The sequence below is a fragment of the Hipposideros armiger genome, unplaced genomic scaffold, assembly GCF_001890085.2.
Source record: "Hipposideros armiger isolate ML-2016 unplaced genomic scaffold, ASM189008v1 scaffold_10, whole genome shotgun sequence".
NCBI classification, from domain to species: domain Eukaryota; kingdom Metazoa; phylum Chordata; class Mammalia; order Chiroptera; family Hipposideridae; genus Hipposideros; species Hipposideros armiger.
This window is the reverse complement of record NW_017731360.1, coordinates 5,650,155-5,665,225: the sequence shown is the minus strand read 5'-3', so window position 1 is coordinate 5,665,225 and position 15,071 is coordinate 5,650,155. Positions and strand designations below refer to the sequence as shown.

Genomic DNA, 15,071 nt, shown 5'->3' with positions numbered 1-15,071 from the left:
CTGGGGAATTGGGGGAAGGGGAACAGACAAGTTGCTGTCGTTTTGTTCTTCAATCTAGTTGCGGAGGACGCCGCCCCACTGGCCCAAGTTGGCACCGTCATTGCGCTCTTCCCGGGTGAGGCACATCGGTCGCCGGCCTCTGGATGGCCGCTCACGCTGGCTGCTGGCTACACACTGGTTGCCCATGGCAACCCACTGCAGCAGGGGCTTCAGCCTAAGCCATAGCCAGCACCTCACAGAAGCCCAGCTCCAGGTTGAGCTGTTGTACAGCATCTTAGCTGTGGAGGGCAGTGTCACTGGTCCTCATATGTGGGATCTGAACTGGGGCCCTCTGGCTTCCCAAGCCAGCTCTTAACCATCGCGCCACTCGGCCGGCCCAACATTGGCTATTATTAATGACTGCAAACCATGTCACTGTTTAACATGATTTACAGAGCCATCCTCCTACTGTTTAAAATTGTGGATGGTCCATACCACTGAAGCAAACAGCTTTGTGCATAAAACTTTGTCTATATTTGTGGTATGTTCTAGGGACAGATGACCAAAAATCATTATCACTAGGCCAGGAAATCTGAATGTTTTTAGAGTTTATGATGCATTATTGCCGGATTGTCTTAAAAAACAATTGCTCCAATTTATACTCCCAGTGATAATGGGAGTGCCACTTTCACCATATCCTCACCAGCATTGTGTATTTTCATTTTCTTATGTAGTTTTGCTATTTGAACAGGTGAAGCTCATTTAATTTTCACTGCTAGGAAAGCAAAACCGTTTTCTGTGTTTTTTAGCAGTTAACATCCTTTTTGGTCTCCTAGTCTTTGTAGCACGCACATAGCCCCTTCTTTCTCAGATCATTTAGGAAGATAGGGCTTAGATATGAGAAATAGGGAACAGTGTAACACGGGACAATATAGTGCTCGAGTGGGTGGAAGGGACCCAGAGGAGGGAGAAGGGACTTTCCTCTATCCAGGCCATGACATTTTTCAGTTCCTTCCACCTAGACCATTCATTCATCCAAACATTTATTAAGTACTGTGTGTGGGGCTTAAAAGGTAAATGACTCAGCCACGATCCTTCCCTAACAGAGAACTAGCCTAACAGCAGAGATGGTTGAGAAAACAAGCAGAAAACAGAGCAGTAAGTGTCTGATGATGGAAATGCAGGGCACAAAGGGAGCAGAGAGGAGAGGCACCCAACGCAACTTGGGGGTGGGTGGGTGGAGGTGGAGCCGTCCCAGAAGGCTTTCAAGAGGAAATAGCCTGTAAGCTGGGGCCTGAGGAGTAAGTTGTAGTTAACCCATGAAATGGGGTGGGCAGAGGGTTCCAGGAAGAGCAGGAAGCCCCCGAAGGTGAGGAAGTGAGAAGTGGAGCGCTGGGGGGATTCTCAGCCTGGCAGGGCGGAGGGTAAGGCTGGAACAACCAAGGAGGCCAAAGAGGTCAGCAGGGCCGGACAGTGAAGCCTAAGGAACCCAGACCTTGCCTGGAGGAAAGTAGGGAGCTATAGAAGATTCTAAGAGGGGGAGTGTTGGGATCTGATTTGTATTTTAGAAATATCAGAGTGCCTGCGGTAGGAGAATGAGATGGGGGATGTGGAGAAACATGTGGGGAGACTCTTGTAATAGAAGGGGGCCTGGACCAGACACTTCTTTCCCCAACCTGGTAGAATCCTAACCGGCTTCAAAGTGCAGACTGAATGCCAGGTAGCCCTTGCTAGCATTTGCTACCCTCTACCCAGGTCAGATGTGCCATGCAGGGCCTGGCATGCAGCGGTCAATTGAGTGCCCACCAGTAGCGGACCTTGACCTCCCCCTGGTCCTCCATGCCTCCAGACCCTCCATCTGTTCCTCCTCCTCCCCCACCCTTCTATCAACCCTTTCCTCTTTCTTTCTCTTTCTTCCCTCCCTCCCTCCCTCCCTCCTTCCCTCCCTCCCGCTCTCTCTCTTAAAGAATAAATTTATTGTTTTGATTATAAAAGCAACCGAACGACATTACAGAGAATGTGGAAATCAGAGAAACAAAGACAAAAAAACCAGATGAGCCCCTGCGGCCTCCCCCAGCACTCCAGCCTCCTCCCTCTGGGCGTGGTTCCCTGCCGCTTGCTTTTTCTGACGCAGGTTTTTATTTTTGCCTCCTTGTAATCATAGTGTCCGGACTGTTTTGGGTCCCGCTCCCTCCCATTTGCTTTGTGGCTATGGGGTCTGGGCAAATCTCATTTCTTAATGTCTGTGGGATGGGCTGGGGATGGGGGTGGGATACAAGTTGCTCAACCGCACCCCACTGCCCTGCACAGGGCAAGGCTAGTCACTTTCCACCCTGGGCTGCCTGTTTTCTTTGTGTCTGTCTAGGCCTCAATCTCCCTAGGTGGCAGGGCCTGGCACCTACTATACCGCTTCCGCACTGCCCCTTCCCCAGTTGCCCCATTGTGGAGCTTGCTAGGCGGTCCTCAGAGAGGCCGCCCTCCTAGGATGAGAGTGATGGACAGACCTGGTTTCAAATCCAAACCGGGCTCTGTGACCTCAGACAAGTTACTCAACCTCTCTGGACCTCAGTTTCCTTATAATGGTTCTATTGCAACAGTAAAATAATGGCTGTAAAATGCCATGACACGGTTCCTGGCCCATTGTAAGTGCTCAAGAAAAGGTAGTGGATATTATTCTACTTTCTCATTCTGCAAAGAGTTTCCGAGACCCCCTTGGGCTAGATGCTGGAATGGCAGAGGAGAATGGGCACCAGCCTTATCTAGGAAGAACTCCTGGTCTGGCGGGGAAGTCACCCAGGGAAGCAGATAGCTGCGTTAGGATACAATTGGCCCTGTAGTACTGGGTGGTGTCCTAACTCCAGCACTTGCTAGCTGTGTTACTTTGGGCAAGTTGGTCAGCTTCTCTGAACTGCTATTCCCTCTTCTATTAAATGCACATATCACAGGGTCATTGGGAAGATTCAGTGACATGACACATAATGACATACTCAGCACAGTGCCTGGCACATAATAGGTGTTGAAATTAATGGTAGTAGCCATTTTATTATTATTGTTGTTATTGTTATTCTCATATACAAGGTGCTGTTGGGAACACAGAGGAAGTGACTGACTGGGGGTTCAGGGAAAGCTCCGTAGAAGAGGGAACACTTGAGCTGGGTCTTGAAGGATGAGTAGAAGTTCACCAAGTGGGAAAGGACACTCTAGGTAAGCAGCCTGTGATTCCAGGTTGAAATCTGTTAATGAGGGGTTTGTTCTTTGGGGGTTTAAGCCATTGTGTTCATCCCAGCTTCCCTGAGTGCCCCTCACTGCCTCCCTCTGGGTCTGCGCCGAGGGCTAGGTGCACTCACCCACTTGAACAGCACACACCTGTGACTCCACGTCCTGGTGGCTGTGGGTTCCTGCTCACGGGAGTTGCTGTGTCCCCATCTGTCCATGCTTGGGGCTGTAGGTCTGTGTCTGTCATGTGTGTGTGAGTTTGGTGCCGTCTGCATGCTCCTGTGGCCATGTTTGTCCACGTCACTCTCCAGAGGACCTCCCAGGCCACACCATGGGGGGAAACCTGCATGCTTCCTTGGCCTCCAGCTCTGACCAAATCGCCAGGCCTCCTTGGCCCCACTCCTGCCTGGCCCAGGTGTGATCTCTGCCTCTCAGCTCCATTCCCCAGGGGCTTCCTGGTAGGTGTCCTCCCACTGCTTCCACTTCTGGCCTCTCCAGTCCTGTCTACACGTAGCAGTCAGAGGGGGTCCTTGTAAACCCATCACTCACTGCTTGACTCCAGGCCTAGGATTCAGGCATCGACCTTCTGGGTCTGGCCCCCGCTGATGGCTCTAGCCTCATGTCCCACCCCCTAGCCCATACTGGAATGCTGTAGCCTCCTGCCCCTCACACGCTGTGGTGCTTCTCACCTCTGGACCTTTGCTCAGGCTGCTGCTTCTGCCAGGAATGCTCCCCATTCCTTCTTCGCCTGGCTAACTCCCACTTATCCTTTAAGACCCAAAGCAGGCATCATCTCCTCCTGGAAAGTCCTCCCTGACCCTTCCTTACCATCTGGGGTCAGGTCCCTGGCTCTGGACTGCTCGTCCCTTACTCGGGGGGCAGGAGCAAGTGACTTGCCCAAGATCACACAGCTGGTGAGTTGGAGCCAAGATCTGAACCCGGGTGCATTAGGCTCCAAGCGAAGCAGGTTGTTCCATGGGCCGGGCAGGGTGACTCTAGTTAGGACTTGAGGAAAGGAGTGGGAATCCTGAGGATGTGGCTGGTAGTGGGAGGAAGGGGACACGTGGATCAATGTGTGTCCGTGGCAGGAGCATCTGGGCAGATGGGAATGCCCACTCAGCGTTGGGGATGGCTAGAGGAGGTGCCCGTCTTAAGGGAAGACCAAGTCCAGCTTAGGCCTGCTGAGTCTGCGTGGCCCACGAGACAGCCAGGGGGACGTGTTAGTGAGGCAGCTGGAAAGCTGGGCCTGGAACTCCAGGGAGAGGCCTAGGCTGCAGGCGGAGGCTTGGGGGTTGGCTGGTATTTAAAGTCCCAGAGTAGAGGGGCCACCCAGGGACTGAGGCCCGTGGGAGAGAGGAAGCTCCTGCCCTACCCTGAGGAGCCCAGCTGGGGGTGGGGGAGCTGTGAACGAGACTGAGAAGATGAGGGACCTAGGGATCACGGCACACAGATCTTCCCGAAGGGCCCAGGTGGCAGGGAGGCCATGAAGGTGCCCCGTTGACTTTGACCACATGGAGGTCCACGGTGGCATGTAGTAGGTTTCACAGATGAAAATTCTTTTTTGCAGAAGCTTGTGGATCACTTGTCTGCTTCCTTCACTTAGCTTGGGGCTCCCAGAGGGCAGGGCTCTTCTTTCACCCCAGTTCCCCAGCACTGGTCCCCTGCTTGGCTCATAGGATGTGTCCAGAATGAATGGATAGATGGATGGATGGACAGGTGGACGGATGGGTGGATGGACCAGCTGCCTTCAGGATGCTGTTTCCAGAGGCCACTCTAGGAGGTGTTCCACTCATCCACCCATCCAGCTTTTTTCCCCCTTTAGAACAAAAATAACCAAAATGGCAGCTTGCTTGGCCCACTGCGAGGATCAGGGTTGCATGTCTCAGGGTTCCCAGCACAGAATCTAGGCTTCCGTCTGGGGCTTGAAGCCCATTCTGTGTGTCCTGCCTAACCACCGGTGTCTCTTCTGCCTGTCCTGGCATAGACACTCAGCTCCAGCACATCGTCTCCTTTGCCCCCATTTCCTCTGCTCCGGGCACTGCCCTCATGCCTCTCCCTTGGACTTTGGTCCCCTTAGCTTCATTGCTCCCCTGGCCCAGCACACTGCTTGATGCCTTCTCACCAACAGCATTCCATCCAAAACTTGAGCACTGCATTCAAGGCCCTGCCAGCTGGCCTGTGTCTCTCAACCCCCCACCACACTCCAGCTCTCTCTGGTGCTGGTGGGCGGCCGCTTACTGTCCCGAACCTGCCTTGCCTCTCCTCGCTGTTGCCTCTGCCCGGAGTGCCCTCTGCCTCATCACCTGTCCTAAACACACATCTGACCAGTCTCTCTCCTGCTTGAGACTCTTTCCTCAAGACAATGTCTGAGCAGATTAGCCTGGCCCTAGCCACCACTTCCCCCTCCCCTTTTGCCACGGCCCCCCATGTCATGCAGGTGGATACCCGCTTCCCAAGCCTGTTGAGGGGCTCACATGAGATACTCTTGGTGCACACCTAGTGGTGTGCCTGACACTCAGTAGGAGCTTAGCAAGCGTTCCCCCCACGGGCCTTCCCCTGAATCTGACACACAGTAGGTGTACACTAGGGCCAGGGTCACTGACCAAATCATTAAATTACTTCAGACCAGCCAGAGAAGGACATCAGGCAGCGGCTGTGCAGATCAGATTAAATGACCCAGGGCAGACCCTTCCCCTCTGTGGGCCTGCTCCCCCAGCCAGGGTAACGAGCAGTCCCTGCCTGGCCAGGGGCCCGATAAGTAGCAGAGAGGATGCTCTATTGCAGCTCTGGGCCCCTAGGCAAGCCGCCCTCTTGCCCGTACCTTTCTGACTAGGATGGGGCTTTGAGAAGTCAGAACTTGGCATTGAACTGAAGAGGAGGAGGAGAGGACAGCTCCCCCAGACCTGTCTGAGGTGCAATGGGCAGAGTTCTGGTCCAGGACTGCTTTGCCCCATTTTACAGATGAAGAGAACTCACAGAGCCCATGCCCAATATGACAGCACAGCACTCCCTCCTGTTTCCACATCCATGTGGCCTGGGGCAAAGTGCTTCCCTCCTGGGCTCCAGTTTCTTCCTCTGTGAAATGGGGGGGAACATCCTTCCCTGCTTTCCGGGGCTCTGGTAAGAATGCCAGCGGGTACAGAAGAGCTTTGTAAACCATGCGCAGTGCTAGATAATTGTGTGGGGTTGTCTTTAAAATTCTCATTTTTACTCCTTGATTTATTCATTCTGTCATGCACCTCGTGTTATTAATAACTTCTGGGCCTGAACAGCTAAGGGACTGATGAGCAGGACTTTGGAGTCAGGCAGTTGAGAGTGGGAATCTCAGCCCTCTGCTTCCTTGCTGTGTGACCTTGACCAAGTCATTCCACTTCTTTGAACTTCCGTTTCCTCAGTTGTAAAATGCGGATGATGAGAGTACCTGTCTGTCAGTGTCCGACGGCAGTCACTTGGTAAATGGCAGCCTCCTCACTGTTATTCTTGTGTTGAGGTCTTTCTGAGAAAGAAGTCCCAGGGAGCAGTCAGGGAGAAGTCCAGGCAGAAAGGGCCTCTTGTGTGGGGCTGTGAGGGATGGGGTAGAGAGAAGGGCAGCTTGGTGTCTGGGAGGTGGGAGCAGGAGAGCTCTTCTTACAGGGCAGCCACCCCAGAGTGACATACTCTGATCCCCAGCCTGGCCAGGCTCAGACCCAGAACACCCTCAGGCTGGGAGTAAGAGGCAAGGAGTTTTGTATAGAGGTATTGAGTTATTTGCATATGGATATTTGCTCAACTGAGGAAGGGGGTTTGCAAAGCAAATTCCCCAGAGGAACCAGCTTGTGCAAATCTGATTTCTAGTCTTGACTCTGGAACCCAGCCCTGTGGTCTTGGACAGGTTTCTTCTCTGCAAGCCTCAGTTTCTTCACCCATAATATGGGGTTCTAGTATCTTCTGTGCCTATTTCTCAAGTAAAGATCACAAGAGATAATTCACATAAAAGGTCTTTCTTCAAGTGTTGAGATGAGATTGAGGGTTTTCTCCTGAAACCCTCTGCCGCAGTTCCGGTAGGGGCTTCCCAGGCTTGAAGGACCGGGAGAAGAGGTTGAAGACACTTGGTTTTGGCCTTGCCTGTTAAAATAAACAATCTCATTTAGGCACCAATACCAGTTAGATATTTAGTTATTCATTTCTATAAAAGAGAGATAAGTAAGAGAAACTGGATAGGTAGCAAGACTTCATGGAATACCTCTGTAAGACTGGAACCCCGTGGCAGACTGAAATAACTGAAGGTCCGTCCTTCACACTTCCCCGGTTGCAAAGTCTTTCTGGTTGCACAGGCCTACCCTGAAACCTGCGAGGTGAGGGCCACCAGGCAGACTTGTCACATCCTTCTACTGGAGAGCTCCAGGCTGCCCTCACCTCAGGCCTCCTCAGCCCTCTCCTTAAAGCAGTGTTCTGTCACATTCTTGTAGGTAGAATGTTGCACATGGCCATGCTTGTTTCTTAAAGATAACTTTTCCGAGGGTACAATTGCTTGGGTCAAAGGCCAGTGATCATTTGGGTCTTCATAAGTCGTCCTGCCAAATTGCCCGTTAGAAAGGCTGTATATCTGATGACTGAGGTTGCCCCCAGCGTTCTCATGAGGATGTCGGTACTAGAGGGGCCGTTGGTCAGAGGGGCAGGGATCAGGGGCGGGCAGTTGCCTCTGCTTTCTGGCCATTTACAAAGTTGCCCCAGGACTCCTCAGTTTGTCTGTGGATTGGCGGGGGTGGTGGTTAGAGGAGGTGGTGGCGCTTCTGTGTGGAATCGATGAATCCGTGGGGTTGGCTGTGCAGCTTACGGCCCTTCTGGTGGATGGGGATTGGCCTGCTAGTTTCAGGGTGATGGGGGTGGGGGGGACTGGGAGCTCTCTGATCTGGATGTGACCTTTGTCCTCCGGGCCCACTGAGGGAGACGCTGAATTCCAGATTTTTCATCCTGGAGCTATGGTTCCCCGGGCCTTGGTAGGAGGCCTGCTCTGCTGCCGGGTGAAGGTCCCGCAGGAGCAGAGATCCCAGACACTGCCTCAGACTTGAATGGGGCAGCTGATGGGCGCTCCCCCCAGGCCTGTGGGGAGGGCCCTCTTCCCTGTGACAGTCGCTCTCTTCCCCACAGGATGGCCGAGCCTCGATTTAACAACCCCTACTTCTGGCCCCCTCCTCCCACCATGCCCAGCCAGGTAAGACGGAGCGTCGCCCCTCTGGCCGGCCACCCTTCCCCTCTTGGAGCTGCTTTGCTCTGTCCAGGGCTTGGCTGAGGCTTGCGGGGTGGACTGGCGTCCGGGGGAAGGGACCAGCCGCGGCCCAAGCCCCCTCAGCCCCGCTCCTCTCCGGCTGCAGCTGGACAACCTGGTCCTGATTAACAAGATCAAGGAGCAGCTAATGGCGGAGAAGATCCGGCCGCCTCATCTGCCGCCCACGTCGGCCTCGTCGCAACAGCCGCTGCTAGTGCCACCCGCGCCGGCCGAGAGCAGCCAGGCGGTCATGTCACTGCCCAAGCTGCAGCAGGTGCCGGGGCTGCATCCGCAGGCCGTGCCGCAGCCCGACGTGGCGCTGCATGCGCGGCCAGCCACCAGCACTGTCACAGGTACGATGGGGCCTGGTAGGTGGGGCGGATACCTGCCTGGGTGGGGGACGTGGCAAGGATGGCGTGTGGCTCGGTGAGGAAGGCGGGGCGGGCGGGGTATGGGGTCGAGCTCCGAGCGGCGGCGGGGCTAGTCTGACTAGACAGCCGCCAGACGTGCTCCGACCCTGTGCGGGGAGGACCCACCCCCACGAAATCGACAGGACGAGGGTGGGTGCACCCGGGCCTGATCAGGGAAGTCAAATCAGCGTAGAGAACTTTGGGAACCCAGAGATGAACCCTGACCAGACTTGGGGGCGGGGGAAGGCAGAGTTCCTGGAGGAGCTGATAATAAGGAGAGGGGGGTGGTTAACGAGGGAAATGGAACAGCAAGAGGCAACAGCATGTGCAAAGTGAGGGTAGTAGGACAGTCTAGGTGGGGAAGGCCAGAAGATAATGACAACCATGCCGCGACAGCTGACTTCAGTTGAGCACCTGTATATGTTCACCAGTATTCCTTTTATTCCTCTCAAGCAGTCCTGTGTGGTTGCTGCTCTTAGTATTAGGCTGAACAATGGACCGTTTTTGACTTACAGAAACAGCCGTTTCGTGCATTCACCCTAATGTCTCCATTTGACAGATGAGGAAACTGAGGCCCAGTTTCACAGCCAGGAAGAGGCAGATGCAGGCAGTGTGGTTCCAGACCCCATGTGCTGACCCTTTTGCTCTACCCAATTCTGAGGCTAGAAAGGAAGAGGCACCAGATTGTGGGCTGTGCGGTTTGGACTTCGCCCTGGCGCAGTGGGGAGCCATGGCAGGTTTTTAAGTAGGGAAGGGAGATGCTCAGGTTTGGGTTAGAAAGCTGGGTCTGGCTGCAAGGTGGAAACCGGCGTGGTAGGAGACAGGCATGGAGTCAGGGAGAGCTACAGGAGAGTATGGTGGCCCTGGCAAGGCCCTGGGAACCGAGAGAAGGGGACAGATCAGAGCCAGCGTTGAGGAGAGGAGTGGACAGGGCTGCGTGCTAGACTGGATGTAGGGGTGAGGAATGGGAGGAGGTGAGGGAGACTCCCAGGCACTGCAGGTGAGATGGAACCATGGCAGGGTGCGGGGGGCCATAAGCTCAGTCTCAGATAGGTTGAAGCTGGGGTGCCAGAGGGACATCCTGGTGTGGTGTCACATGGCTGGGGGTGCCTGGTGTCCACCTCAGAGCCTGGTGGACAGGCTTTCTCTGGAGGCCACTGTGGCTGGGCCTGTGTTCCTCCCCTGGTTCGCCCCTGCTGCCAGCCAGGCACCCCCGCCTCTCTTCCCCTCCATCCTCCTTTCAGAGATGCCGAAGACTTACGGGGCCCAGTGAACCTCCCCCAGGCCCTAGCCACACGCTGTAGTCCCCTGTTATGAGTTTATTAAATTTGGTTTTTTTAGTTATAAAAGTAATATTAAAAAAAAGTAATATAAGCATATTAAGAGAAATTTGGAAAAAAAGAAAGAAAAAAAAATCACTCCTAATCCCCAGCTCCTAACCCAGCAGTTAGAGAGCCTTTTGGTCTATTTCCTTCCTTTTCCATCTTTTTTGTTTGTTTTTTAATATGCATGTGTGTTTTGCTGAACTTGTGGTAGGACTGTACCCGTGACTTTAACTTGCTTTTCCTACTCACTTGCTTTTCCTACTCACCGTTCTGTCATAAACATACTCGGCGCATTTTTTTATGATAAAGGTAATACACAGCCATTACAGAAAATTTAGGACTTGCAGGCAAGCTGAAAGGAGAAGAAATTAGCCCTAATCCTACTGTTGTTAGCATTTTCATATGTTTTCTCTATAATTTATTTTATTTTATCCTTTAATCACAGATGTAAAAAGTGGATGAATTCTCCAGGTAAAAAAATTCAAATAATATGGATGCAGATAGACAAAGTATGAAAACTTCCTGTTACCAATACATTCTTCCTCCCTAAAGAGAACCACAATTTACACATAATTTTGTTTGGGCGTGTGTCTTCGCAGATCCATTCCTGTGCACTGACACACACACATGTTGTCTATATACATACGTAGTACGGGTGTGTGTTTTTAAAGAAATAGATGGGTTCCTACTGTCTGTGATTTGCTTTTTTACCCCACAGCACATTTTGGCCATCTCTATGTCATGGTGTCGGGGCTGCCCAGTCCTCCGTAATGAGGATGGACCTCATCTCTATACGCAGCCCACTGAGGACAAAGAGGTTGTGTCTAGTTTTGTCTGAGCACAATTTTGTATGAAAGGTCCACGTACACAGTCTTTGTGTTCACCTGAAAATATTTCTTTAGGTGATTTCTAGAACTGCTTGGTCAAAAGTTATGTACATTTAACATTTTAATGGTTATTGCCAAAACAACCCTCCATTAAAGTTGATACATGTACACTCCCACCGACATGTGCTGTGCGATTCAAAACATACTTGTGACAACTCTGGATAGTATCTTTTTCAAAGCACAGAGTTTTGGTTTCTTTTTTTTTTAAAGCATATCTTTGACTATATGATAGATACCAATTTCATCTTTTTTGTCTCCTTAACCTGATATTGTAAATGTTTCTAGTCCCCTCATTTTTAAAAGAGTAACTTTTATTACAGAAGTAAAAACAAAAAAGGCTATTGTCAAAGAATCAGAAAGTACAGTTAAACCCCCAAAAAAATTTTTTTTTAAACTACTCCTAATTCTACCGTCCACATCACATTTTGGTATATCTCCTCCTGCTTACATTTTTTGTGCATACCTACGTCTTTAAAAAAAAAATTTTTTTTTTTTTATATAAACATAACCTTTTTAATGGGCAGTTAATGGTCAGGACAGGAGACTGATTGCAGTTCATTGACTCCTTTCCTAATGTTTCGTATTTCAGTTGCCTGTAACTTTTTCTATTATAAATAACACAGTAGTGAACATCTTGTGCTTCAAGTTTTTTTCTTGTGGTCTGAATTATTTCCAATGCGCCTGTTACCTAACTCAGGTTAGTCCTTAGGTATCTAGGGCATCTTACACATTCTCATTTAGTTATCCCTGGGTAATAATTTACGAAGAGTAGGGGAGGCTCAGAAAGGCAGGTAACCTGCCAGAGTCACACAGCTGGGTGGCCAGGGCTGAGCTGGTCTCCCCAGCTGCCCCTCACCCCTGCCCCCATCCCCATGTCTTCACAGGTCTGGGGCTCTCCTCCCGGACCCCGGCTGTGAGCACATCCGAGTCCAGCGCGGGCACGGGTACCAGCACCCCGTCCACACCCACCACCACCAGCCAGAGCCGCCTCATCGCCTCGTCCCCCACCCTCATCTCAGGGATCACCAGCCCCCCCCTCCTGGACTCCATCAAGACAATCCAGGGCCATGGCCTGCTTGGCCCCCCCAAGTCCGAGCGCGGCCGCAAAAAGATCAAGGCGGAGAACCCAGGGGGCCCCCCTGTTCTCGTAGTCCCCTACCCCATCCTGGCCTCAGGCGAGACTGCCAAGGAGGGCAAGACATACAGGTGGGGGTCTCAGCGGGAAGGGGTCCAAGTGGGCTTGGGGCAGAGGCTTGCGCCAAGGGCTGCCTCCAGGAGCCCAGCAATCGGGGTTGGAAAGAGGGGCCCCAGGGGCTGACAGTGGGGGCCAAGGTCCAGGGGCGGGACCTGCTGACAAGCTGTGCCCACATCCCTTCAGAGGTAGTGGGGCTGGGGGCTGCCCCACCTCAGTCTGGGGTCATGGGAGTTTGTTTCCTCCACCCTTCAAGCAGTGTGCTCAACCTTGAACATTAGAATCACCTGGGGAGCATTCAAAAAATGCCAGTACCAGGGCTGCAGCTCCAAAAATTCTGATGCCATTTGTTAGGAGGGGCATGCGGAGGGCCAGGGGTCAGCCTTTCTTGAAAGCTCCCCGGATGATTGTAAGGTGCAGCCAGGTTCAGAGCCCCTCCCCCAGGACCATGGGGTATGGCTCTGGGCAAACCTTCACAAGGGTCAAGGGGCCTCTCTTCCCTATGAGATGTGAACCTGCTGCCCAGGCTGCTGGAAATGTGCCCCCGGGTAGAAGAGCTTTCTCCTCCAGATTGGAAGTTGTTCAGGCAGGGAGCCCGCCCCTAACTTTCCCAGGTGGACCTTTGCCCCCCGGGACTCCTCACAGGACAGCTCTGTCCCAGGTGCACATGTCTGCTGCAGAAGGTATCCCCTGAGCTGTACAGGCAGGGGGGTGCCGGGGTCTTCCCAGGTGTGAACCTGCCTCTTGCCCCACAGGTGTAAGGTATGCCCGCTGACCTTTTTCACCAAGTCTGAGATGCAGATCCACTCCAAGTCGCACACAGAGGCCAAGCCGCACAAGTGCCCGCACTGCTCCAAGTCCTTTGCCAACGCCTCCTACCTGGCCCAGCACCTGCGCATCCACCTGGGCGTCAAGCCCTACCACTGCTCCTACTGTGATAAGTCCTTCCGACAGCTCTCCCACCTCCAGCAGCACACCAGGTGAGTGGCCTGCCTGGTGCTGCCCTGCTGCAGCCTGTTTCAGCTCAGCACCTGTGCCTGTGCATGGACCTGGTGCAAGGAGTGGCAAGGACCTTCTCTAGGTGCCCATTGCCCTCAGGGTCAAGACCAAATTCTTTGCTTGGCATTCGAGGCCTTTTATGATATGGCCTTCGTGGACCTCACTGACCTCAGCTCTCACTACTGCACTACCCTTTCCACTCTTTCTCATCTGCAGGTCTTTGCACACGTTGGGTCCTTTACCTGAGACACCCTTCCCCTCCTTTACCCTGTTTCTTTGGCCTCTCCTGTCCATCTTGCAGTCCAGCTTCCTCCAGAAAGTCCTTGGTCCCCCTGAGCTGGCTCCACAGGCCCTGTGGTCCCCATCACAGCAGTGGCAGGCTGTCTTGTACTTATCTCTGGTTACTTGCCCACCACTCCAAATATATTGGGAGCTCTTGAAGGCCAGAGCTTGGTCTCCTCCATGTCCACATCCCCAGTTTGTGCCACAAGCATCTAGGCATTTGTTTAATATTTGTGGAATACCTAGAACTAGCTTTTATAGGACATATGATTCATCCATTTAACAAATAATGACAGAGCCTCTTCTATAAGCCAGACGTGCTGGGAATACTGCAATGAACAAAACAGACAAAACCCCTGCCCTCATGGGGCTTAACAGTCATCCAGTGTGTGTAAGGGAGATTCAGAGATACAAATGAAACCAAGAAATGTTTTTGCGGGGGAGTACAGACATCAGAAAGACTGGCTCACCAAATAAAAATACCATAGGAATTTAAACCAAAGGTTTAAACAAACCAAAGTTTACCAAGATTGCAGTTTGTCTCTTCAGAGGGGAAAAACCACAGCACTTTTCTCACAGGATGACTCTCATATCTGTAGACAATGCTATGTGTTTGCCAGCATCAGCATTGAAAAAGCCGGGGATAAAATTGTTTTTGCCATGGAGTTTGTAACTTACAGAAAGCTCTCAAGGTTTTCTTTATTTGGGAGACGAATGCTAGACAAAGGGACCTTGTTTTTTTCATTTGTTTTGTTGTCATTTATTCACTTCTCTCCACTGCCTTTGTATGCTTTATCCCAGGGTGCAACATGTTTTGTTTTGTCTATTTCTCAGACTTTGGGGCATGATGTGTAGGTTGGATAGTAAGAAACAAATGGCAGAAGGGCAGCAAGACGAGGCGCCAGTCTGTTTTTCTTGTTCCCAGGTCTCCCAAGCCATGGATTTGACCCCATAAATTTGTTCCAGCAGTTTTCTGATTTTTGCCATTACTTTGATTTTTAGAAGTTTGGCCAGTTTTATGTACATAGAGGTGTATGTAGTGAGGTGTTGATGAATCAAGTCTCCCTAGTTGTATGGTTATTAAAATTAGAGCATGTGATCCTAAGGTTTGAGAGTTAACTTCTGTCAAGAGACTCTGCAGAGTCTCTGGGTCATAACTTTAATGTGTGTGTGCTAAGTTTTCTTGTCTTACTGTCTGAGATCAGGAGCCCAGAACCATCCAATTTACCTCTGTCGGGTTTGCCTCTACAACCTGTAACGGTAGGGTACCTTCTTTTGGGAGAATTCCCGAATTTGCCAGTGTTTCTGGGCCAGCAGGAATGACTCCACAGTCTTAAAGGCTGTGACTCCACCAGCCATGATCCAGTTTCCTGGAGGCCTGGGGAGGCCATATTCCCTCATGGGAAGTACAGTCCTTGTTTCTTAGCATCGGGCTCGTTGTGTCTAATTAAATGAAATTTGTCTTTAAATGTGACGTCTCTGGCATGTGTGGTTACAAACTTGATTTACCCAATTATATCCTGTTCGGAAGGA

At 51.9% G+C, this 15,071-nt stretch overlaps 1 protein-coding gene across 5 annotated transcripts in view; it reads left to right on the top strand.

Moving 5' to 3' along the window:
• Positions 1 to 15,071, top strand: part of ZNF362 (zinc finger protein 362) — a 39,306-nt gene that overhangs the window by 11,553 nt on the left and 12,682 nt on the right. For 4 of the 5 annotated variants that reach the window (XM_019659026.1, XM_019659018.1, XM_019659002.1 and 1 more), the window contains exons 2-5: positions 8,326 to 8,389; positions 8,550 to 8,796; positions 11,950 to 12,271; positions 13,013 to 13,237. In XM_019659026.1, the coding sequence (XP_019514571.1) occupies positions 8,327 to 8,389; positions 8,550 to 8,796; positions 11,950 to 12,271; positions 13,013 to 13,237 (857 nt within the window). In that variant the 5' untranslated portion in view covers position 8,326. Of the gene's footprint in view, positions 1 to 3,057; positions 3,184 to 8,325; positions 8,390 to 8,549; positions 8,797 to 11,949; positions 12,272 to 13,012; positions 13,238 to 15,071 lie in introns of all 5 variants that reach the window. The other variant, XM_019659007.1, reaches the window with a different exon arrangement.